This window comes from Podarcis gaigeae, assembly GCF_964106915.1.
Source record: "Podarcis gaigeae genome assembly, chromosome: 10".
Lineage (NCBI taxonomy): Eukaryota > Metazoa > Chordata > Lepidosauria > Squamata > Lacertidae > Podarcis > Podarcis gaigeae.
In genome coordinates, this window is record NC_139686.1 from 35,050,347 (window position 1) to 35,074,674 (window position 24,328).

General features: G+C 39.9%; 1 protein-coding gene across 1 annotated transcript in view; it reads right to left on the reverse strand.

Moving 5' to 3' along the window:
* Nucleotides 1-24,328, reverse strand: part of LOC310825373 (uncharacterized protein) — a 105,471-nt gene that overhangs the window by 79,367 nt on the left and 1,776 nt on the right. The window contains exon 2 of the mRNA XM_083698834.1: nt 23,832-23,887. Within this exon, the coding sequence (XP_083554960.1) occupies nt 23,832-23,887 (56 nt within the window). The remainder of the gene's footprint in view (nt 1-23,831; nt 23,888-24,328) is intronic.

The window sequence follows — 24,328 nt, forward strand, 5'->3', positions numbered from 1 at the left end:
ATCCTCCATGAATAAGGTTCAGTGACAATGAGTTCTGTTACAATAACAAGTGCAATGGTTATACAATGGTACCTCGGGTTAAGAGCTTAATTCGTTCTGGAGGTCCATTCTTAACCTGAAACTGTTCTTAACCTGAAGCACCACTTTAGATAAGGGGGCCTCCTGCTGCCGCCACGCCACTGCTGTGCGATTTCTGTTCTCATCCTGAAGCAAAGTTCTTAACCCGAGGTACTATTTCTGGGTTAGCTGAGTCTGTAACCTGAAGCGTATGTAACCCGAGGTACCACTGTATGCGTACTTTAATTAATTAACCTTTAGTAACTAGACTGGAGCCAGCTACAGAGGTAACAGAAACTCCTTGTTGCAACAGCTTCACGGGCTATAGGTCCATTTCTGGGCAGAATTCAAAGTGATGGTTATGACCTCTAAAGCCATATACAGCTTGGGTCCAGGCTATCTGAGGGGTTGTATTTTCTGATATGAGCCACTCTACCTTTTGATATATTTCACGCAGCCTTTTCTCTTGGTCCTGCCATGTGCATTGGGCCACAATAGAGGGACTTCTTGGAAGATGTGCCCAGATTGTGGAACATGCTTCCATGGGAGGCTAGACTGGTCCCCTCTCTGTTTTCCCTCTAGCAGCAGGCAAAGACTCTTTTGTTTAAATAGGCCTTTGGCCACTAACTAGCTGTAGCGGTGGGGACTTTTAACAGTAGATTTTGTATATTTTCTTCTCCGCTTAAAGTCCCCAACTGACGATCACTTGAGCACATTAGATGTGGGCTTTATGTGAAGATCCCATAGGAAAAGAAATACTGTTTCAGTACATGGTGAGGAAGTTGCAAGATAGAAGGACACACATATAAACACATAGGCTTTTTAGTGGCGGGTTTTGTTTTGTTTTTGTGCATTACACTATTGTTTGCTCATTTAAATGAAATGGCAAACTATAGTGTGCAACAAATGAAGACCAGTGGGAGAGAATCAGCAGGTGTCAAGTGAGGAGAGAGCTCAGTCATCAATAGCTTCATCAGCTGGTTGTTCAAAATTAAATGTTATGTAATTAATACCCATTTAACTTTCATGGCCCGTGAACAATATTTTTCAGGATGCCTCCCTTTCCCAGACCTTTCGCTTAATCTGTCAGAGGGAAATTGCATGATGGCGATTTAAAATAAGAAGTCAGTGGCTTCCGGAGCAATGCAAGTAAATCATTTTTGTTGGTCTAATGTACCAAATTTAAAATGACCGCTCCCCACTTAAAATGGGGGGCGCCCTTTGCGGGGACGCATGCAGCCCTGGATCTGGAGTGGCCCCATCAGCATAGGCTTTGCCTTCCCTCAGGTGGGATACCTGGAGGTCCCCGCCTACCCCAGTGAGTTGTCCAATCCCACCTGGGGGAAGCGTTGCCAGGGAAACCAGGCCAGGTAGGGGGAGGGATTACCTGCCCACACAATAGAGGGTGGATCTTAATTGGTAATCCTCACTTGGCTCCAGAGCTTCTCCCACCCTACCCACCCTCAGTTAATGTCTTCTTTTGCAGGTTAACTTTTCTTCATAGGTTTTGCAGGTTAACCTGTCTCCACAGGTATGCGGGCGCTGCTACGATAAGGTCGCTGTTAAAGGGCCGGAAAGGAATTTCCCTGCATTGGCAGGTTTCGCCTTTCCCGTAGCAAAACGTCACAACTTTGGCGGTATCAGGCCTTGGGCGGAATCCTTTAGTCCATCTTCCTCTTTGCGGCGGCGATACCAGGGTCCCCCGTTAAAGGGGTTTTTGAAGGGAGGCTTTGGCCGTACGCCGAAAGGTCGTCATTGCTCTCCCCTGCGGCGGCGTAACGGGAGCAGCTATCTCTGCTTGAACATATGTTCTCCAGAGCCGGCCCATCCCGCCCACACACACTGGATAACCCTGATGCTCCCTAGGTCCCCGGCTGGGGACTAGGGAGGGAGAACGCCCAATGCCTGAGCCAAGATCTACCCACATTTGAAATTTAATAAAGTTGTGGCCAATTTAATCCCATAGCACGTTGTCTAGAGTCGTTATTCCACATGACGGGGGGGACCACTCGAGATCTGAGGACTCCGCCTGTCCACGCAAACAACAACCAGAAGATAAACTCATATGAACTCTTATTTTGGAATAAGTCTCACTGAATACAGTCAGACTTACTTTTGAGTAAACGTGCAGAGTTGGGGCTTTCGCTATACATTATAAACTTTTTTAAAAATGCGACCCTAACTATGTCTACTCTGAAGTTAATCCTTTGAGTTAATAAGGCTTGCTCCCAGGTAACTGAAATTAAGAGGTCTGAAGGTGCAGCCCACATTTTGAAATATAAAAGCCCAGTTGGTTCCTTAGCTTGAAAAATAATGGACGCTAACTATAAAACTTCCTGAGTAACCTCCTCAGTTTATTGTTCTAGTAAAATTATAAATCTTATGGGTTTATTCAAAGTATTGATATCCTGATTGAATAAAAATGCGTTCATAGAATAAAGAAAATTAAAGAAAGTATATGCCACTATTAATCTCCACTGGTTAATGAAAATGTGGGCATATTACCCAAAAACCACAAAACCCAAACTAATTGTCTGTGATGTTTGGCTATTTGTGTACCACCTTAATTTCCAAGGACAAAACTTTTGAAAGAGTTGTTCACCTGCGAAAACACTGAATGAGGCCTCTTCTTAGATGAAGAAACAAACCTGTACTGCAGATTAAAATCAAATAATTATACCACATTCTAAATCATTTGAAATTGTCATTAAAGTCCCATTTTCATATAGTAATGAAATACATTTTTAAACAATGATTGACTGAGCACTGCTTATTGTTAATTTGGTTATAACAACAAGCTCACCGCTTCAAAGCAAACAATTATAATTACTGTTTTCTGCAGTTATGTTAGTTATTTAGAGTGAAATTCAATTATGTCCAGCCATCAGTAAAATGAACTTCTGCTTGCACAACTTCACTTCCTCTTCTCCCAACCAGAAGTCCCCACCATACCCAAAATCTGCTCAAGACGGTTGGGGGGGCAGGGTCCGGAGCATATTGGCAGAGGGTTGCTAGGGCTGTGGAGAGGAGGAGAGGAAGATGGAGTGCACTCACACAATGTTGGATCTCACCCACAAACTTTTTCTTAGGCCACTCTTCAGGGTAGATTACACAGGAGGCATATTTTATTTTATTTTGTAGACTGCCCTTCATCTGAAGAACAATGCATTGGAAGAGAAAACAGTTTTGAAAGCAATTCCAAAACCACTGGTTCTTAAAATAGGTACATAAGCCACAATCACTCCATAAGACCAGTGAACAATTTAATCCATCACAATCATTTTCTAAACAGCAGTGCCAAAAAATATTATGATGAACAAAACAAACAAACAACCACATTTGTAAGGCTCGTTAGCAGGCCGGCTCTGTAGGGAGCAAATGCAAATCTGTTGCAAGGGAGATCCACTAAACAAGGGGCCAGCAGACAGGCAAAAAAGCAGGACTTCTGGTGATGACCTTAAATCGTGGGCAGGGTCATATGGGTCCAGGTGGTCTCAAATAGTTTAGAGTTTGCACTAGCAGTTTGAATTGGGCCAGGAAACAAACCAGTGACAATGGGTGGAATTTTGAGATCATATCTACTGACTTCCTGTTCCCAATCAACATCTGGGCAACTTCACTTTGTATCAGTTAAGGTTTCCAAACCACCTTCAAAGGCAGCCCCAAAAAGAGTACAATACGGCAACCCAGTCTGGAGGTCACCAGTGAAAGCATAAACAAGACAAAGCCCATCCAAAACAAATGCTAGTAAGCTGTAGAGGGAAAGAAAGCAAGTTTTTAAGAGGTGTTAGAATTTCTTGGGCAGATCGAGTCTGCCTTGTACAGGCTACACTATATCTCAAGAACCAAGGGTATCTATAGACCATTATAAGCCCCATAAGCTCAAAGGCCTCTGCTGCATCAGAGGTGTGGAAGGCATGAAGATGCCACAGTCCACATTAGACCTACAAATGTATGGGATTGTTGGCGCTCCAACCTCCACCCACCCACCCTGACAAGCACAGACATGAACCTTCACAGCTCGGAACCAAAATTGTATGGCCTTCTCCATTGGTTCCAGGCTGACAGGCCTCCAAAATCCAGCACACCTCCACCATCCCCGCCAGCTTGGAGCAAGAGAGGGGAGCCAGAAGCTGATTAGTTGGCTTTACCTCTTTGTTTGTACCCATCAAGCAGAGAAGTAAACCAAATAGCAAGTTTCCTCCCCTGTTTGAGGAGGGAGCATGGATCACCATCTCCCACTCTGCAGCTCCAACATTGGGAAGAAGTCCTGCTCACCACAGCCTGGCTGACCTTTCACCATACTGAGATGGTAAGTCAGATGGCAAGCAAGATTGTTGGACTTTGTTCAGGATTAGAGGAAATATATTTCCAGGCACCCTTGAGCATCAGTACCTGTGACTGAGAAATTAAATGCAGATCCAAACCCTTAGTTTTATAAGAGGGTTTACAACATTTAGGGAGAGGATATTGTATATTATTTTCAGGGATAAGGTTTACCTGTTGCTTACAGGCATGCTTAAGTCCTTTTCTTCTGAAATGTATCAGGAGCATATGAATGTGGCAGAGCTCATGAGTAAGATGTGCATCTTCTATTGTCACTTATTTGGAACATGTACTTCAGTCCTGAGGTTATGTTCCTTATCATCTTCTAATAAACACATGCTTATCCCTCCTAAGAAGCAGAAATGCTCATGCAAGGTGGAATTAAGGATTCATTTGCAAAATAAAACTTTAAAGTGCCCAAGAGCTTTAGTGGTAGCTAGAGGGCAGTATGGAGAGGATTTAACGATGTGAAAGTAAATGAACAATATTTTGAGAATGTAATTCTCCAGTACAATTTTTCACCCACAGTTAATTTAGCTATTGATTTAGTTCATTTAGCTATGAATTGGATGGATGGACAAATAAAGTGAATTTCTTGATGAAAAAGGAAGGTTGAGGGTGATCCTGAAAGATAGCGGAGACTCAAGCGTGCCAATTGGCCACATGGGAATAGATGTGATTGAAGAGAAGAGGAAGAAGATGGGAGTGGGGGAATAGGCATTTGAAGTGCTGACAGCCGGAGAAGAAAAGTGACAGATGTCTCACCTCTTGTCCCCACTTCATTACCTCAAGATGTAACACTCACCCTAGAATCACAAAGCCAGAAGGATCAGTTTCTGCAATCCAGGCATCCAATGGCCTAAAAATGATTGACACTGTATAAATGCAATCTTATGCACACTTGCTTGGTGGTAAGTCACACTGAATACAGTGAGATTTATTTCTCAGTAAACCTATGTAGGACTGCAGTATATTAGTATTCTACGGTTGCATGGGACTTTTTGATACTGTTTCCACTCATGGATGCAGTTTACTCCAGAGTAACAAGGATTTGGGAGTACATTTGTTTCAGCTTCACATGCCATGAAACCACCTATAGATGAAGTCAGAGTAAGGGTCAGTCCATTGAATCCAAGTTCATATAAGAGTAGCAGACACTTTGGACGTTCCAAGGAAGTGGTGAAACGGAAATATGGATCATTTTGACTTCCTCTTCCCACAGTCCTGATCTTATCAGGGGCAGAAGGGGATGAAAATCTGTCCCACAGACTTTATTAACTTAAAAAACATTGTCCCCTTTCAAACAAGACTCATAAGTATGAGAAGCATAGGATCATCATGAATGTTCCTTGGAACAGGCAACACTACTCTTGTATAATGAGAATGACTGATTTACTGGTCACTGGAGGACACTTTAGTCCTGAAGGTACATGACGTCTCACATCTATTCAGATTTATAGTCTTTGCGAGGCTTCAAGACCTGGCTTCATGTTAGTGTGCACCAGTTTTCTGTAGCCTTATGGTCATAATTTAGAATGTTACTACATACTCTCCAACATTTCTCCAGTGAAAATTGGGACGTCCTATTCAATAACAGCAGCTATTATTATTATTAGTACTACTATCACTACTACTACTCTGGCCATCTGACTGGGTTGCCCCAGCCAACTTGGGCGGCTTCCAGCATGTACAAAAACACAATAAAACATTAAACATTTAAAAACTTCCTTATTTAGGGCTGCCTTCAGATGTCTTCTAAAGGTTGTATAGTTACTAATCTCCTTGGTTTGGGGAGGGGGTCACATAACTCTCCAGCCGTCTGTAAATCTAGGACGGTGCCTGGAAAAATAGGGATACTTAGAGAGTCTGTTGGTATTGATCTGTATATCCCAAATGTCCTCAGGCCATGCATACCCAAGAGACTTCCTCTAATATGTCATAAAATTTCCACCCATTCAGGCATTTAAAGCAAAAGCATGGAGAAAATAATTTTCCTTTACAGCCGAGGAAATCTTATCAAATGAGGGTTTGATCTTATCTAATGAGGGTTTGCTAAAGTAGAAACATTTTCTAGAACCAGTAGAACTCATCCTTGACAAATACATATAAAACTTCATTGGAATGCTTAGTTATTATGCTTTTGTTTTCAGGGGATTTGACATATTTGCAGGTTTAATTGTTTCAAACTGTTGTTAAATTATCTTGAGGTTATAAAGTAAAGTAAATGAAATGCAGCGGCAGTGCCAAGCTCAGTTCTGCACATCGAAGTTGCACCAGGACTCAAATACACACAATTCAACGTATGACAGCATCTGGTCAGCCTGATTCTGATCTCATGAAACCTCTTTAGCATGTAGAATTTGTATTACAGGTGCTTAAGTGCACTTGAAGGTGAGACAGGTGCTCTAGCGTTGTTCCTCTTACTCTTAAAAACCACACACCTTATAAGCCTGTTCCAAGTTTTGAAAACTGAAACACTTATAGGCCTTTGCCTGATAGCTAGATTATCAAAGTGTCAAGCGATTGTTTTCACATATTGCTGCTGAGAAGCGCAACCCAATGCTTTTTTATTATTATTCCTTTCCATGGAAAGGGGATTGAATGGGGATAAATAAAGCAAGACTTTCTTGTTTTGTTTTTGTTTTTTAAAAAGGCAATATTTTCAAATTAGTATCCAGCAGTTGAGTAGGAGCTTTTGTTAGCTACTCCTCCTGACTGTCATCCTTGGTTTCTGTTGCCATAGAAACCACAGCATCTAGTATTCAGGACAGTACTCAAGTCTTGTAAATTCATTCCCATTCCCAAGTCTGCTCCAGCCAGGTACTCTGGGAAAATTATGCTGGCTAGGATGATCAGGATCTCTACAGCAGGCTTTCCAAAGGTAAAACTGTGGAGAGGTAGCAATTTATTACTTCTTTTATTAAGCTTTTACCCTTTGATTGTGGTGTTATTTCTAGTCTCAGTGCAGCAGCTGCCCCCTCTCAGTTGGCCCTCCAAATTGAGCTTGCATACACAGACTGATTAGAATGACCGTCAGAAATAGAATAGAAATGGCTAGCCACTGTTATCCTAATGCGACCAGGAAGGGAGCTCAGTTGTGGTCAATGATGTCATGATCTGTTCTGCAAAGTGACAAGCTAAATAGCAACCACTGAAGCCAACTGCAAGCCTTGGCAATACAAAACTGATATTTACAGCTGCCATTCTCAACTAAAGTTGTTCTGGTGACTTGAATGCAACGTCAGATATTATCACTTTCTTTGGGCAGCAAAACAATGGTTAATTCAAAGCAGAGTGCTTTTCAGCCCAGTAGTCTGGGTTTCCATATTTCTATTGGATGGGGGAGCCTAGATGTCTGAAGGGGATGGAGAGCTGAGGTTTCAGAATCTCTGTACTAAACCTCATTTTTCCACATAAGATGGCACAAATTAAAACAGATCTGTATCATTTTGAGTGATGGATGAACCACCACCATCTTGATTTGTAAGGAGTTTTTTTTGGGGGGGGGTGAAATAGAAGGCTGCTGCTGTTTCTGAGCCCATTCCAATGTTCAGCTCCCATGTCCAAATGACATCATTGGGAATGAAGCAGGACTCAACCACCACCCCAACTCCCCTGTACTTTCTAACCTTGCCCCACTGACCTTCTCTTTTCCTCTAACACTCACCTCTTGATGACAGTGAGCAGTGTCAATTACATCCTGCCATCTAGATCACTGAATGGATCATAGAAAGCTAGCACATTGGGGGAGAAGGGCTCCAGGTTACTAGCTTTCTATGTAAAGAGAATTGTTTTGTATGAATGAACATTGCCTTACGAGAGCCTACACATAGAATCTGAAGGTACAGCCCAAACTCAGGACTACTTCCCAAATGAGAATCAGGCCCTGGGGATTCATGTTTTTTCCACATGGGCCATCAGAGTACTTAGTATGGAATTCAGATACCCCCAAAAATTATATCCTGAGGCTCCTTCTGCCTCAGACACTATCGCTCCAGCAGTCCATGTGCCAGGAAGTAATGGAGGGTTCACAGAAAGCCCTCATGTGTGGCCTCCACATAACTGCAGACGCAGCCAGGTAGGAAAGATATCTATAATGGCAGAAGCTGGTGGCTATGGCAGAAGAGTAAGATCTATATGAACTGAGGCAAATGTTTCCCTTCTCCATGCCATTTGGTGATACATTTTGTAGTACATGCAATATCTCACTAATTAGCAGTCTCTTGCCCATAAGATTTTTGGATAAGGAGATGACTGAGAGGGGGTATAACTTAAGAGATGTTGTTGGCATAGCTGTCTAAGAAATTATTCGTATGACCATATGCTCTGAAGGAGGAGTAAGTTCTAAGCCTTCTTCAGTGTTTCTTCCCCACCCCATGGTTATAATTGTTCTAAATCGCAAGAAGAGCATACATGTGTGAAGACTTCCTGCTTTAGATCTTAACCCTCAAAGTGTGGGTAGCAGGAAGGGGATACAACAGCCGTGGCAGGGCTAGCAAGCAGGGTGGTGAGTGCTCACTCTCTCTACCCCCAAATTTGATCCATGAAGAGATGTGAGTAAGGGGGAGGGGGGTCCTGGGCCAGTTTCACAGAAGTATCTCAGCCCTTCCTGTGGCCATCCTGTCAAGAATAATTTACCAAAGGAACAGACACTAGAAAATATATGGCCCAGAGTAACCACAAGCGAAACTGCATAGACATATTGAACTGAATAATTGAGAAGGCAGTGAATGAATAATATAGAGTAGTTTCCAATCACTAGGTGGTTTTTCTACAGACATGTACTGAATGGGACTGGGAAAATAGAAAAGGCAGCGGAATTTACCATATACTATCACTAGTAGTGGTAGTGGTAGTAATATTAATTTGTGTATATTCCACCCATTTGACTGGGTTGCCCAACTTCCAACAGATTATAAAACAATAAAACCCCAAACATTAAAAACTTCTCTATACATCCCTTCAGATGTCTTCTAAAAGTCAGATAGTTGCTTATTTCCTTGACATCTGACAGCAGCACATTCCACATTCCACAGGGCAGCCACAACTACCAAGAAGTTGTTCTACCCTTAGAAGTCACACCCGCCCTGTGGAATGCCCTCCTGTCAGAAGGAAATAAACAACTGCCATGGTGATATTATTGAGTAGATTGTAACATCCATAGCCCCAAATAATGGATATTTTTATAGCTCAATAGTAGTTCACTTCAGCCCTATCTCACATTACTCACCTGTATGGCATATGTGTATGGATTAAGGAGCAAGGCCTGAGAAGGAGCTCTACATGATTAAGGCTCCCAAATAATCAGATGTATTAACTGCACAGGACACATAACACACAAATTCAAGGTGCCAATATATGGGAATCCCATTGGTGGGGGGAGGGAAGGATGAAGTATCCCACTAAGAAGTGGAGTTAAATGGACCTACCCTACAGAAATCAGAAACGGACTGGAATTTGATCCATTTTCAGCACAATTCTGGGCTTCCTCCCAGGTGACTGGAGATAGGATAGCATTCTTTATGTTCTAAAATAAATGAACATTGGCAAAGCTCAACAGAAGCCCAGTCACAACAAAATGATGCTCTTGCCAAGCTGTGTAGATGTAACAGCCCTTCATGTTTCTGACTAAGATGAGAGGCAAGAAATAATTGCAGCAAATATTCCTTCCCGTACTTTAGTCTCTCTGCCAAGGCCTCTTGTTAACTTAACATTTTTATTTTATTTTGCACTGTATTGGAAGTTGTGCTGCTAGGCTTCTCCCACTACAACAGAGCCCACAGATGGTGAAAGGAAAGGGGGCAAGACTGAACTAGTCATACGTTAAAATGAGGAGAGATTTTCAAAGTGCAAGCCTGTTTCACACATCACACAGCTACAATGGTGCTGCTCCCAGCTGTGGCTCTCATCTGTGTCATTTAAGTGTTTTGAAATACCTGTCTGTGACATTCACACCTCATATTTTAAAAAATCATAGGAAGCTGCCTTATGCTGAGTCAGACCATCTCACCCAGTGTTGTCAACATGGCTTGCCAGTGGTTTCAAAGAGGGGCAGAGGTGTACCTAGGCTCCCTCGCATCCTGTATCTGGCTCTCCCTCCCATGTCTTGCGCCCTTGGCAAGGAGGTGAATTGGTGCCTCCCCATGTCTAGAAAAAAATTGCATAATTTAATAATCACAAATAGCCTATCTGTCTATTCAAAAGGAAAAATCCCACTAAGGTCAATGGGGCTTATTCCCAGGAAAGTGGGTACACAGGACTACAGACTAAATCCAGAATATACACGTTTGTATACAATTTCCCCAAATATAACACATTTTTGCAAAGCAATTGCCACTAGTATAATGCATCTGTAGTTGTATTTTCACTAATATATGCATTTCTGTGCACACTTTACCCAAATATATGTATTTTTGTACACTTTACTTGACGGGAGAACTGCATTGCAAAATTCGGAGAAATGCATATTTCAAGGGATGGCTCTTTTTTAGTTAACATATTGTTTGCAAAACTGCAAATTGGGTAGGTCACCTTGAAATGTTAACTGAACCAAAAATTTCCACTACCCCTGTACGTTATGATACTGGAAAATAAATGCTTATCTACCTAGAATGCAAGGAAAATACAAATTCACAAGGACTAAAGCTATCTACAAACTTAGGTTCAATTCACGCTTATAAGGCAGGAAGCACCATCTAAAGCCCTACAATAATACAGTGGTGCCCCGCAAGACGAATGCCTCGCAAAACGAAAAATGCGCAAGACGAAAGGGTTTTTCAGTTTTTGCGTCGCTTCGCAAGACGAATTTCGCTATGGGCTTGCTTTGCAAGACGAAAACGTCTTGCGAGCTTGCGAGCTTTTTTCCTAAAGCCGCTTGAAGAGGCGCAGTTGCGATGGACCATGCTTCGCAAGACGAAAAACATCGCAAGACTAAAAGACTCGCGGAACGAATTAATTTCATCTTGCGAGGCACCACTGTATTCTGTGTTCCAGCCTAATGTGTTTCAAAGGCTTTGTGCAAATCTTTAGCACTTTCATCCTTCTAGTAGCTTCTAGTAGTTTGGTGGCGATTTCCCCAAGGCTATCCCTTCCAGATCCTCTCTTGATAAAATATGTTGGGTATCTCTCATAGAGAGTATCTCTTTTCTTAGCATGGCAAATGGAGATATAGGAAATAAAAGCAAATCTAATGGGGGCAATCACTACCTTCCCCTCAAAAGACCAGTGAGCATGCTCAGTGGCTCTGGCTCCAGAATGCCATGGTACTTGGAACAGAAAAGCAGATCACAAGAAGGCTGCTTGAATCAGTTCAGCATTCCATTCTCGCAGGGGCTAACCACATGCCCATGGGAAGTCCAAAAGCACATGAGTGCAATAGCACTCTCCTGCTTGTGGTCCTTAACAAGTGGTATTCAGAGGCACACAATAAGTGTGGTGAGGGGGCAGGGTTGGGGGACTCAAATGCCCTACTTGAAGTGAATGGCTGGAATTCTGAACAGAAACACTCTAATAAGGGTGGAGATTACAATGAAACATGTCATTGCATCTCTTCTGTAGGTTTCAAGTATCGCTTTCTTCTGCCTTGATCAGACCACACCAGGATTACTGTGCTCAGTCCTGGGAACCACAATGTAAGAAGGATATTGACAAGCTAGAACGTGTACAGAGAAGGGTGACCAAGATGATCAAGGGTGTGGAAACCAAGCCTTATGAGGAACAGTGGAAGAAGCTGGGTATGTTTAGCCTGGAAAAGAGGAGACTGAGAGGAGAAATGATAGCCATCTTCAAATATCTAAAGGGCTGCCACATGGAAGATGGAACAAGCTTGTTTTCTCCTGCTCCGGAGGGTAGGATCCAAACCAATGGATTCAAGTTACAAGAAATGAGATTATGACTAAACATCAGGAAGAACTTTTGGGTGGTAACAGCTGTTTGACAGTGGAATGGACTCCCTTGGGAGGTTATGGACTGTCCTTCATTGGAGGTTTTTAAGCAGAGGTTGGGTGTGCCTTACTTGAGATTCCTGTGTGGCAGGGGGTTGGACTTGATGACCCTCAAGGTCCCTCCCAACTCTACAGTTCTTGATTCTACGATATCTCACATGTGAATATTTGTGTGCATGTATAATTTTGAACATCATTCAGCCACAAAAATGTTTTCATATAAATCTGAATGGCGGTATTAGATGTATGTATTAAAAAAAAAATTCTAAAAAATGTAGGTTCAAGCAACGTTGCATTAAGCAAGCTAGAAAATTAAGAAACAATGATTAACATAGCATTACTTCTATGTGAACAACACATTTCTGTCCCTTTGGCTCTCTGTATGTTTTATAAACACATGCCACAACAAAATTATATTTCAGAAGCAGAAAACAGTATGGCACCACAGATTTTAAAAGCAAACAACAAGCAAACAAGACTTGGTTCATAAGCATAAGGGAACATAAGGAGGCCAAAGTGTAGGAATAAAGTATTTCCCTTTTGTCATAGATTAGTGGAGAATGAGTCAGTGGTGAAAATGATGCACTCAGTCTCCAATAGAAGGGTGACAGCTGAAACACTTAAACAGCATCTCCTGCTGGTTAATCAATACCTCTGTATTTGGCAGCAGTTAACTAAGACAATGTAATTCTATCACTTTATCTTTTTAAGTAGACACATGGAACATTGGCCATTATGCTCAAGTCACTGAAATTTGCATACACCATAAAGAGAAGTGACAATGAAAACATGAAGGCACTGTTGGTTTGAATTTTGCCATCGCTCATCCCATATAATTATGGAGAATTCCCATTTGGGTACTCTCACTACTAGACATTAACTGGTACATTATACATTTGTGATAAGTAAATTTTAGTGGGTTGCTGTTACACACGCAGACAGAACTGTGTGTGTGAGAGAGAGAGAGTGAGAGAGAGTGCACTCCAGTAATCTGGATCTCCACATGTTGACTGTTATTAAACCAGAAACTAAGAGTTCAATCCTATTATTCATTTATAGGTGTAATCCCCACTGAACTCAATGGGACTCACTTCAGAGTAGACATGTATAGAATTACACTGTATGTGATCAAAGTGCCAATACAGTGGTACCTCTGGTTGCGAACTTAATTCGTTCCAGAGGTCCATTCTTAGCCTGAAACCGTTCTTAACCTGAGGTACCACTTTAGCTAATGGGGCCTCCCGCTGCCACCGCTGCACGATTTCTGTTCTCATCCTGAGGTAATGTTCTTAACCTGAGGTACTACTTCTGGGTTAGTGGAATCTGTAACCCAAAGTGTTTGTAACCCGAGGTACTGAAGGACCCTTCCGTACCACTGTACATTCCTAAGCTGTCATTATTTTAAGGTAAATATGTTTACATAGTAAATATTGAAAGGTATTGTAATTCAGATCCCATTAAAGTCAGTAGCAAAACTTTTCCTGATTTTCAAGAAGTTATGCTGTACTTATTATCATTTTGACCATTATTAAAATCCAATAGAGAAGCCATTGGTACTATCCTGTCAAATACAGCTATCGATCCAGCACCCCCCCCCAAAAAAAAAGTTCTCAAAAGAGCCACCTTCTACAGTCCATTTAACAAACCAGCTAATTAAGTTTCCCACCTTCTCTAAACCAGCAACTTTCACTGAACTTCTTGAAAATTAAACCGTATGAAAATACTTCAAATTTATAGAATCATAGAATTGTACAGTTGGAAGGTACCCCGAGTAATCTAGTCCAACCCTCTGCAATGCAAGGATCCAGCTCACAGCCATCCCTGGGTGGGCTCGAACCACTAACCTTCTTAAATGATAAAAATGTGGAACAGATTTAAGTGGCATATCAAGGTTAGCAAGTACTTTAAATAAACCCTTATATAACATTAGACCTACTATACCGGTAATTATGACATTCATAGCTGAACTTATTTTGGTCTCCAAAGTAGTACCTAGGTATGAACCAGTGATCAATTCTAACAGCAGCCAATTAGCTGTTAACTTTCACTTCTGCCGCCTTTATGTGTTATGGGTTATTTTAACGAGAATAAAAGATTTCCTCTAAAGGGCTGCTTTTGTACAATTACCAACAAATTCAAGCTTTTCTTTGTTTATAATGCCAACCATCCCATCAGGCACAACACAGCAACTGGCTGTCCTTACAGTAGTGGCAATCTTAACTAGCCAACTTATTATTAAGCAAAAGACTGTGAAGTATTGCTGTGCTTTTTAGCTATGCTAAAAACACCAGATCATTTTCTCTCTTAGCTTGAAATCACTGTTACATTATCCTGGCATACAGAACCCAAACAAGAAGTCAAACCAGTAATTTCCATCCAGCAGAAAAGAAATATTACTGTTCCTTTCCCTAAAAAAACCCCAACACTTTGTACAAAAAAAATCCTTTTAATCACAGTAGTTCCTTGTGAAATAGATTCTCTAATACATGAAAATGCAAGGGCCATTAAGTATCATACAGGCAGAACATTCTAATAGTAACAAAATCTGATAGTATTTGAGTTCAGGGAACTTGCATAAGACTAAAACAGTGAGCTTCTTTCAGAAGAGCAAAAGTACTTCTAACTGCAAATCTTTGTACAGCCACTGATAATGGAGTAGCACACAAACAGTATCAGATAAAGCAGCAGGGACCCTTTTTTTGGCCTTGTGGAACAAATACACTCAGAACTAATCTATTATATATTCAGGTAGAGAGATGGAATGGTAGTCATTCATTGTCAACCTACAAGCCGTCTCATCACCAGATAGCAGAAATGAAATACTAATGCAAGGCAAAGTGAATGCCAATTTCCTTCTTTTTGATCCAAGTTTCAATGGTTCTCTAAAATAATAGATAGCTGTTTGCCGAGACTGGCTTGTTCCATACCATTAACTCAGAACAAAACATATTTCGAGTGGGACAGCAGTGTTTACTTCTACAAAATGATTAATTGCATGCCACCATTTATCATATGGATACAAAGACATTTAGTCACAATTTTGGACATAAATCAAGGTACATGCTCTTAAATGTAAAAAAGAGAGAAAGTGCCTTGGTTCTTAAAGCGGCATAGATTGAGGTCAGATTAGTCATAGCAACCAAGATCAGTCCTTGGGCACCCATGAAGACTTAGCAATCACTAAATGAGCTGAGATCTCTCTTTATCTTCTGTGGTGTGAAAGCCAAAATTAAAAAGATTATATCACCCTGTTCGCATCACAATAGGTTTCACAATGAAAAAGTCACTTCTTTCCTTTGAGTCACATCAAACAAATAACATTCATCCCAAGCTAAAATGAACAACTTTCAAAGTAAATTGAATCTCCTTAGCACCGCTTTCCCCTGCTGAACCATATTTACATAACAATATATCACAGGAAGCTCAGAATGAATCTTGCAAATGGGCAACTGAATAAAATGCATCCCTCACATTGATTACTGTACACTCAAGCTTCAAATTGCCTTCCTTTTTCTTTCATTAAAAATCTCCAGTAGTTTACAATAAATAGAAAGTACTATAAAGCTCACAGTGTCAAAGTTAGTCATTGTTCCTGTATGGGAGTCACACGGCAAATTTATATTTGTAAAGGGATGGCATGCTGTAGCAAATCCTAGGCTTTTGAGATAAGGAAATGATGGCATCTGGTTTACAGTCAATTAAAAAAAAAAGCACCAATGCAGATTCACCTCCCCTCGTGTTCTTTTAGCTGCCTAACTTTATGCCTCAAATTGTTTCTCCAGCATTTTCACTCTAGATTTCCAATTTTGTGTTCCAAACAGAAACTCTGTTTACTATACTTTCCCTTTAACAATTACGGGTTATCCGGGAATACACATTCAGTAAGTTGTTTGTAGCATTCCCACAGCGCATCAAGAGAAAATACCATAAATGCATTTATTTACACAGATATATATATACATAGGCTTTGCTTCATTTTGTTAATGCTCAACTTGATTATTATTTTCTTTAAGCCACTGACTCTTTTAAACTACAGACTGCACATGCCTCTGTTTTCCTTGAAATTGTTGAGAAAGCAATGCATTAAAGTTTAAAGGTTACACCTGCATTAAAAATATATTCCCAGAATAATGTCTTCTTCCTGCTGCAGTGGTTCATGTAGATTATACTATTTGAACTCCGCAGGGAAGCTCGTTAATTTTTTTAACTCTCTGAACTCGGTACAGTTAAGTGTGTGAAAATAATTAAAAATTGGGTTTGATGGAGCACAGTTTTAATATTGTATATGTATGGCAGGTGCAAAGTGGCATTTTACCCCATTGAACCGTAATGGATAAATACTGCTCTACGTGACACAATACCCCTGTAAAAGAAAGCATCACAATGCATTTTTTAAAAGTGAGTGCTAGAAACATTTCTAATTAGATTAGTCACCATCTCGGGAGTGGGGGTGGGATGGAGTTGTGTTTTTATACTAGCAATGCAGAAACTGAAGGGGGGAAACCTATAGTCTGGCATCTTCATCCTTAAACAGTTTCATTTAAGCAGTTCCAATTCAAGCTATCGGATTCTAATGTGTCTGAAACCTTGAGAAAACAAATCATTCTTTCTTACCTAAACTTGCAAGTGGACTGAGGCTTCTCCATTGTTGTTACCTTCCGTGCCCCCTCTTCCCACCACGGAGACTGGTGCTGCTGTGTTCAGTGCACTGTGCCTTGGTTATAGCTGTGACACTAAGCTGCCTGCTTAGACCAGCAAAGGAGGGTATGTGTGTGTATGTGCGTAAGGGAGCGAGCGAGCGAGAGAGAGCATATGTTTGCGTGCGTGCGTGTGTGTGTGCCTCTGTGGAGAAAGTGAAAAGACAGCCTGCTGACTTCTAGACTGGGAACCTCAATCTCAGGCCAAGTCAGTGCTGAATAGAAATGATCAAAGCTCTGCCCCTCATCTCAAGGCAGTTGAGATTGCATCCCTCTGCTTCCCCGCCAAAAAAAGTGGGACTGTCTTTAGGGCTTCTCATGAAGAAACCTCTTAACCAAAGCAGACCTTTTCCATATTGCTGCTGACTGCCCAGCAGAATACAGGTACCTATTGTTCCTGAGACAGATATGCAGCCAGCCACTCAGACTCTGACAGATCTCAACAAACCAGTGAGCCTGCCTTTATTTTAACTCTTTATTTACTCACGCATCCCTTTCATAAATTAACCACCCCCAGCTCTCTTTATAACCCACAGAAGAGTAGGGGGAATAAAATCAATGGTCAATTGCTAGGCTTCCGTGACAAAACCAGAGAATGAAAAACACACCTACTTGATTTATAAAACACACACATTCAAAAAAATAGTGGGGGGAGAGAGAGAGATTAAATGTAGGCAAAATGAATGACTGATACTACTCTTTGGGCATATTTAGAATTCAACATGAACTAGATCTGCTTTACTCTTCCATGAATAATCTTTTTGTTGTTACAAGAGTTTAACACATATACTGTTCGTTTAGAAAAAAAACTAAATTATTTGTTCTATATATGGCCTGATATATATCTTAGCATACAAAATGTTTTCTAATTCCAATTTACTACCTGGTTCTATCCCAAATGATATTATCATTGAATGGGATACATGGTTCAGTAACAAATACCTAGATTTCCACTTTCAGTGAGCTGTATCTGTCTGAACAATAAATTTACATCTTTGTGTAGAAAATATTTATATTTTGTGAGATCTGGACAGTGGAGTTTTTTTCTGTACTTAATTCCAAAGGCAGATATGTGCCCTTGCAAGTTCCCTTCCAAAATAAGCCTCCCTCCAAATAAATTTTAAGAATTCATTTACACGGACAAAATAAGAAAAGCTCAAAATTAAGCATTGGATTTAAAACCACCCAAAGAGACAACATTACACATTTTTTATTCTACAGAGATAATTTCAGGTCAGATCTGATGAGCTTTTTAGTGTTTACACTGAGTTTCCTTTTAAAGCAAGTTAGAATGCTATTTGAAAACAGATTCTAATGAATGAGGCCATCTTCAGATTTTGTATTTATCTTGGCCTAACCCAGAATGATGCAAGGGTTCTTCTTTTTGCTGGAGGATTACTTTCCTTTGGATCATGAATTTTGTTTTCAGAACTATACAAAAAAAGCAACTTTGGATACTATGTGAATTCTTGACACCTCTCTCTCTCTCTCTCTCTCTCTGTCTGTCTGCCTCTGTAAATGTGCATACATGTGAACATACTGAAATCTACATTCTCTGTGCTTGACAGGAGAAACCAGATTTCCAATTATCTATTTTTTTCACTGAAACAACGGTAAGAAGAAAATAGTTTTATTATTAGATGAAATGCATCACAGTGGAAATATTTTTCATTATACAAAAGAGAGTGGTGAGTAAATATAATTGTTTCCTGGGTCAGCGACCTTATGCATTGAGATATGCTATGAAATGTCTTCACGGTTAAAATTTTAGACGAAATGTTTCAGCAAAAGTGTGTTTTTATTTTGTAATATAATATGATGAAACAAGAAAACTTTTGAAAAAAGAATTGTCCTCTTAAGAAGTATGGCATTTTAAAGAACTACCTTTATTATAGAGACCTAATAAAGAAAATGAGCCAAATTAAATTTGTAAGAGAAATACTACTAAATTTTACTCAGAGTAGACCCATTGAAATTACAAAGCCAAACTTTGTCATGCTATTTAATTTCAGTAGGTCTACTCTGAGTAAAAAGTAGTTGAATACCACCCCAGATTATAACTTTCTCATAAACATAATGCAATTCTGCCGTCTCACTTTTCAATGTAGTAAAGGCTAAACCATTTATGGTGGAATGATTGATCTGCTGTAAACATTCAAAACCATATATAGTGGCAAATGTTAATTACATTTGTGTCCTGCTCTTCCTCCAAGGAAATGTGAGCAACTAGCTTTGGCATCTCAACAAGCTTGTGGGGCTGAGACAATGATTTCTCAGATCCAAGCCGAGCTCTAACATCACTGGATTTCAGTAGTGATGTCTGCTTTGAAAATAATTTCTAGGAGCTTCAGACTATCTCCTTATGTAGAGGTGGCACTGTTCAATTAAACAATTATCAAGGACAAGTAGCACTGAGATAGAATCTCAAATGAAAACACAACTTTAGAGCTGCCTGATGGCTCAAGTTTTATCTAGTCCAACCACTATGCAACGACAAAATTTCTTAGGGCGCCCTGAGAGTTGCCCGTCCCAGCTACTATTATAATATGCAGAGAATGATAATTCTCAGCTTTCTTGACTAGATGGGCTTTGACTTTTACTTGCTATCCAGACACTTCATGTTCCATAGCTAGAAAGCTAGAACCCATTAATCTTCTACTGTTTAATGTCCAGTAGTTCTTTACATCTAAAAGTAAACCCCTAAGGAGCACATTCAAAACACATTCTGTGCTATATCTATGTAACCATATATATTCTATATATATTCTATCAAAAGAACAGGAGGTTCACGAGAAAGGAAATGCTAACATCAGACAAGTCTGCTAACCCTGTTTTCCATCATCCTGTACCTATCTAGACAAGGCTCTACTAATATTTATGCTATGAAACCATCATGCCCCAAATATCCCCTTAACATGAGATTTCTATAGATATTCTACCAGAATGATTTATATTTCCTATGAATAGATCAGACTATGCATATCCTAACATTATTTGTGCATGCACACAGACAGAGGAATTTTCGTTCCCAAGCTATTCTAGAGTATGTTCGCTTAGAAATACATGGACAGGGCTAATTGTGTGGGTCTTCCTTGACTAATCAGCAGGCTTGTTCTGAACAAAACAGAAAAAGACCCCGGGGAAGTGTGTATGTGAAGATTACCTTCGTTTTTAACAGATCTGCAAAGAGAATGGCCTGAAGGCACATAATACCATGATACTGTTGAAGACTACCTAGGAACTGTACTACAGTGGTACCTCGGCTTAAGTACTTAATTCGTTCTGTAGGTCCGTACTTAACCCGAAACTGTTCTTAACCTGAAGCACCTGAAGCTAATGGGGCCTCCTGCTGCCACCGCACCACCGGAGCCCGATTTCTGTTCTCATCCTGAAGCAAGGTTCTTAACCTGAAGCACTATTTCTGGGTTAGCGGAGTATGTAACCTGAAGTGTATGTAACTTGAAGCATATGCAACCCGAGGTACCACTGTACTTTGAGGTCTTTGCAGGTGACAGGGTGTAAAGTGTAGCACAGGGCCACCCCTACCATTTGGCAAAATAAGGCAGCTGCCTTAGATGACAGTTACAGAGAGGCATAGGCAACAGCACCCTGAGTGCCCTTCTTAAGCTGCCTGGCTATTCCCTTCTGTTGAGGAACAGACCTGTGCTGTCCTAGTGCCTCAATAAGATATTATCCCATCACCAGTCTTGAAGTATGATTCAGCTGCCACTCCAGTCAACTTCTAGAGCAGGGTATCTTGTCTGCCTCAGGCAGCCCAAATGCATTGTGGTGGCCCTAACATGGCATGCAAATAAACTCGATTTGCTTTCCAAACAATCTAGTCACTTTCCCACAATGCAAGTCCCCAACGAACACTTATAACCAATATCCTTTCCCCAGGAAAAGTAGAGTAGGAAGGTTGACAACAGTGCTTAGTGTATTATTAGTATATTCAGGAAATATTATATTAAATTTATATATCAGCCCTCATCCAAAGGCCACAGGGTGGTTTACAAAAGAAAAACGCAAAATACATTTTTGCGTAAAAGTTTGGCAAGAAATAGTTTTAACTATTTTAGAGGTTGCTATGTTGGTTGTTATTGATAATTTCACCGTTTTATGGTCTTTTGTTATATTTATGGCATGTCATTTTTATTTATTAAAAAACACCTTGTAGGAAAACAACGCTAAAAGGTAGCCTGGAAACGCTAAAAGGTAGCCTAGAAATCTTTTAAATAATCAAATAAAAACAGAACAAAATCAAAAGCTTAAAAAGGGTCAATAGGGAATTTAGTATGCTGATCTATGCGCACCACTGCACCATTACCACAACACACAACATTACTCAATAACAGCAGGGACATTTGTCCATTGCGGTGAAGGTGCCAGAACTGAGTTCTAGTGAGTTCTGGCTGGAAAAAGCCGTTATTTTAAGTTACACATTTTAAAAGTGGTTGTGCAGGGCAGGTAAGAGAAATTGAGTCTAATCCAGACTTCACTTTCCACAGACAGAAAGACCTCTTCTGCTGAAGGAAGACTTTTGATCCAGAAGGCAGATCCCATTGGTAGGAGGAGAGAGGTGCCTTTTGGCATTCTCCTTTCACCTGCACACTGCAGTGCCATCTCCCACACTATTCCAAAGTGTCCCCCCAAAATCCAGCGGGAGGTGGTACTGGGAACTAAAGAGGGAATAAGCAGATGTCACCCTCCCTACACCAGCAAGTAAATCTCCTGAGTAGAACTCTGCTTAGGGGATGCTGCCACAAATGAGAGTGAATTCTGGATCCAACCTACTGAATTGCTGAACTTTCATTGTGAATTAGGAATGCAGAGTAAGGCTGCAATCTTATACAGTTATAAAAGAGTTTGCCCTATTAAATTCAACAACGACCAGCTGCATGGATCTTCATTCCAACAAATACTTATCATAATTAACAATGAAGTTCACATGATGCGATGACAACTCAACCAAAGTAGAGGTCCAATGCTACTTGTGAACCAAGGAACAAGCACAAGTAGCATTTCTCTTAGATATTCTTCAGGGTTTATTTTGATTGTTTTCTGCAAATTTCAGCCAGGAGCATAACCTGCTTGAAAAGGTTTGGATATTTCCCAGAAGAAATATAAAAATAGGGGGGAAATACCTACTTTTATTTCATAATATACTCGTACACAAAAATGTTACCTGAGGATACAGTTACAGTATTCCCTTAGCTAACTCATAATGCTATGTGCTTTCCTACAAAGGCGCTTACTTATATCTAGGGTCCATTTGCCCTCAAGGAAAGTTTTAATGAATTAGCAGCAGCCTAGATCTAAAAAAATATTACATATCAAACACAGAGAGAAAATGCATAGAATTACATCAGGTTCATTCAAGTTTATGCTAAAGGAAGTCTCAGAACATGTTTTCCAATATTAACCTTAATTAACCTTTTATCTAACTGTGTAAATCTGTATTATTTAAAATGGCGAATTCCCCTCTATAGGTTTAAGATCACTAATGTAGCATCTCCTAGTGCATATAACTTACTGAATGAATGGTATGTATTAACAAAATAATAAGATTAATAACAAAATTAAAAGTGCAAGGAGAGAACAAGTGTGTGGTGTTTGGATAGGCATAAACTCTTAAAGATTAAAACTTTTAAAGGCTAAAATAAATATTTTAGTCTTTGATTGCAATCCTGAAAACATTTAATGCAACTTTAATCCCATTGGATTGTAGACCCATTAAAATCAATGTACCTTAATTAGTCATGACCAACCAAAGTCCATTGATTTCTGTAGGTCTACTCCGAGTATGACTTAGCTGGAGACTGCCCATTGACTCCAGCGGAGTTCAAATAGCATGGCTTTACATTCAATTGCAGTCTTTATTGTCTAGGTATTAGCAAAATTAGTGGCAGATTCCACATGAAGAATTTTTTAAAAAATCATTAATCAGGGTTAAATTTTAATAACAATAGCATGTAAACACTGGACAGAAAAAATAAAAAATAAAAGTTGAATCCCAACCACTTTCTCTGTTGAAGTCTATTGATGGCAATGATTGAAACCCAGCATAAGTTAATTTCCCCAAACTCCCTTCTGATGATCTATTACAAAATAGATGTGTCCCCCCAAACAAGTGTGACAACTGGCCTTTTAAATATCAATGCTATAGAAATATGGTTTAAGATCCTGCGTTATTTCCTAGGTACTACTAAAGAGGTTGGAAAGAATAGAACAGCAAGATGATAGGCAGCTGCTACATTCTAATTTAGAGAACCACTATCAAAAGTGCTTGTCATATTGACACTCCTAGAGCATTATCTTTTTGGTAGATAGTATCTTCAGACAGTCCCATTGCAGTAGGAATCATCACTATGTTGATGGTAACATTTCCCTTGCTCTTAAAAATCACAACTTCTTCCAGTATTCTCAGTTGTGATGTATTTTACACCTGTTTCTCAGCTCTTTTCAGGCATTTGCTTTGTTCTAAACACAAATGTACAATTCAGAAGCTGTTAGGTATCTATACTGAATATTGTGACCCAAGGGGGTGTGTTGGCATGGGATATGTGCAACAGCTTCCTGGTTTTCAGTTCTGTTATGCTACCAACACTAGCTAGGACCGAAAGCATATTCAGAATAAAAACAGTACAATAAATGAGCATATGCGTAAATCAATCAACCTCTCATTTCATACTGCATACAATATAGTTGGGCAGAAGAGATTATTCATTAACATTGTGTTGCATGCAATTTAGATTCTCCCCCTCCCCCCCCCAGCTATCAAGTTGTATGAGTATTTATTCTGACCTACCTTATAAGCTTTGTTCTGATGAAGTTACTGGTCTGGAAAGGCCATGTGTAGAATACCTTGAAGAAAATAAATACAAACATTCAAAAACTGCCCCTTTAGTGTCATCCAGCCCTATATAGTTAGTCTTATCATCAACATCTGATAAATGTCTGAATACATTATCTGTCAATGTAGCAAGGTAATTCAAACTGTTTTTCCAAGGTAGTGCTATATAGAAATTTTTTAAAAAACAGTTTCATTTCACTCCACAAATTTATCCACAGATCATTGATTTTCATGATATGCCCAAAAAGCAACACTGAAATTGGTGTCAAATCATTTCATTTATTTATCACTGAAATATTTATTTCTGCATTTTCAAAAGTTTGCACTGCCAGGATTTTGGCTGGAGTTTTTGTTCCAGTTAAAACTCATAAGTCTACTACAATATCTAAATGCTTTCACAAGAAATAATACCTTCTGAACTTTGCATGTCACTGCAATTATAATTTAAAACC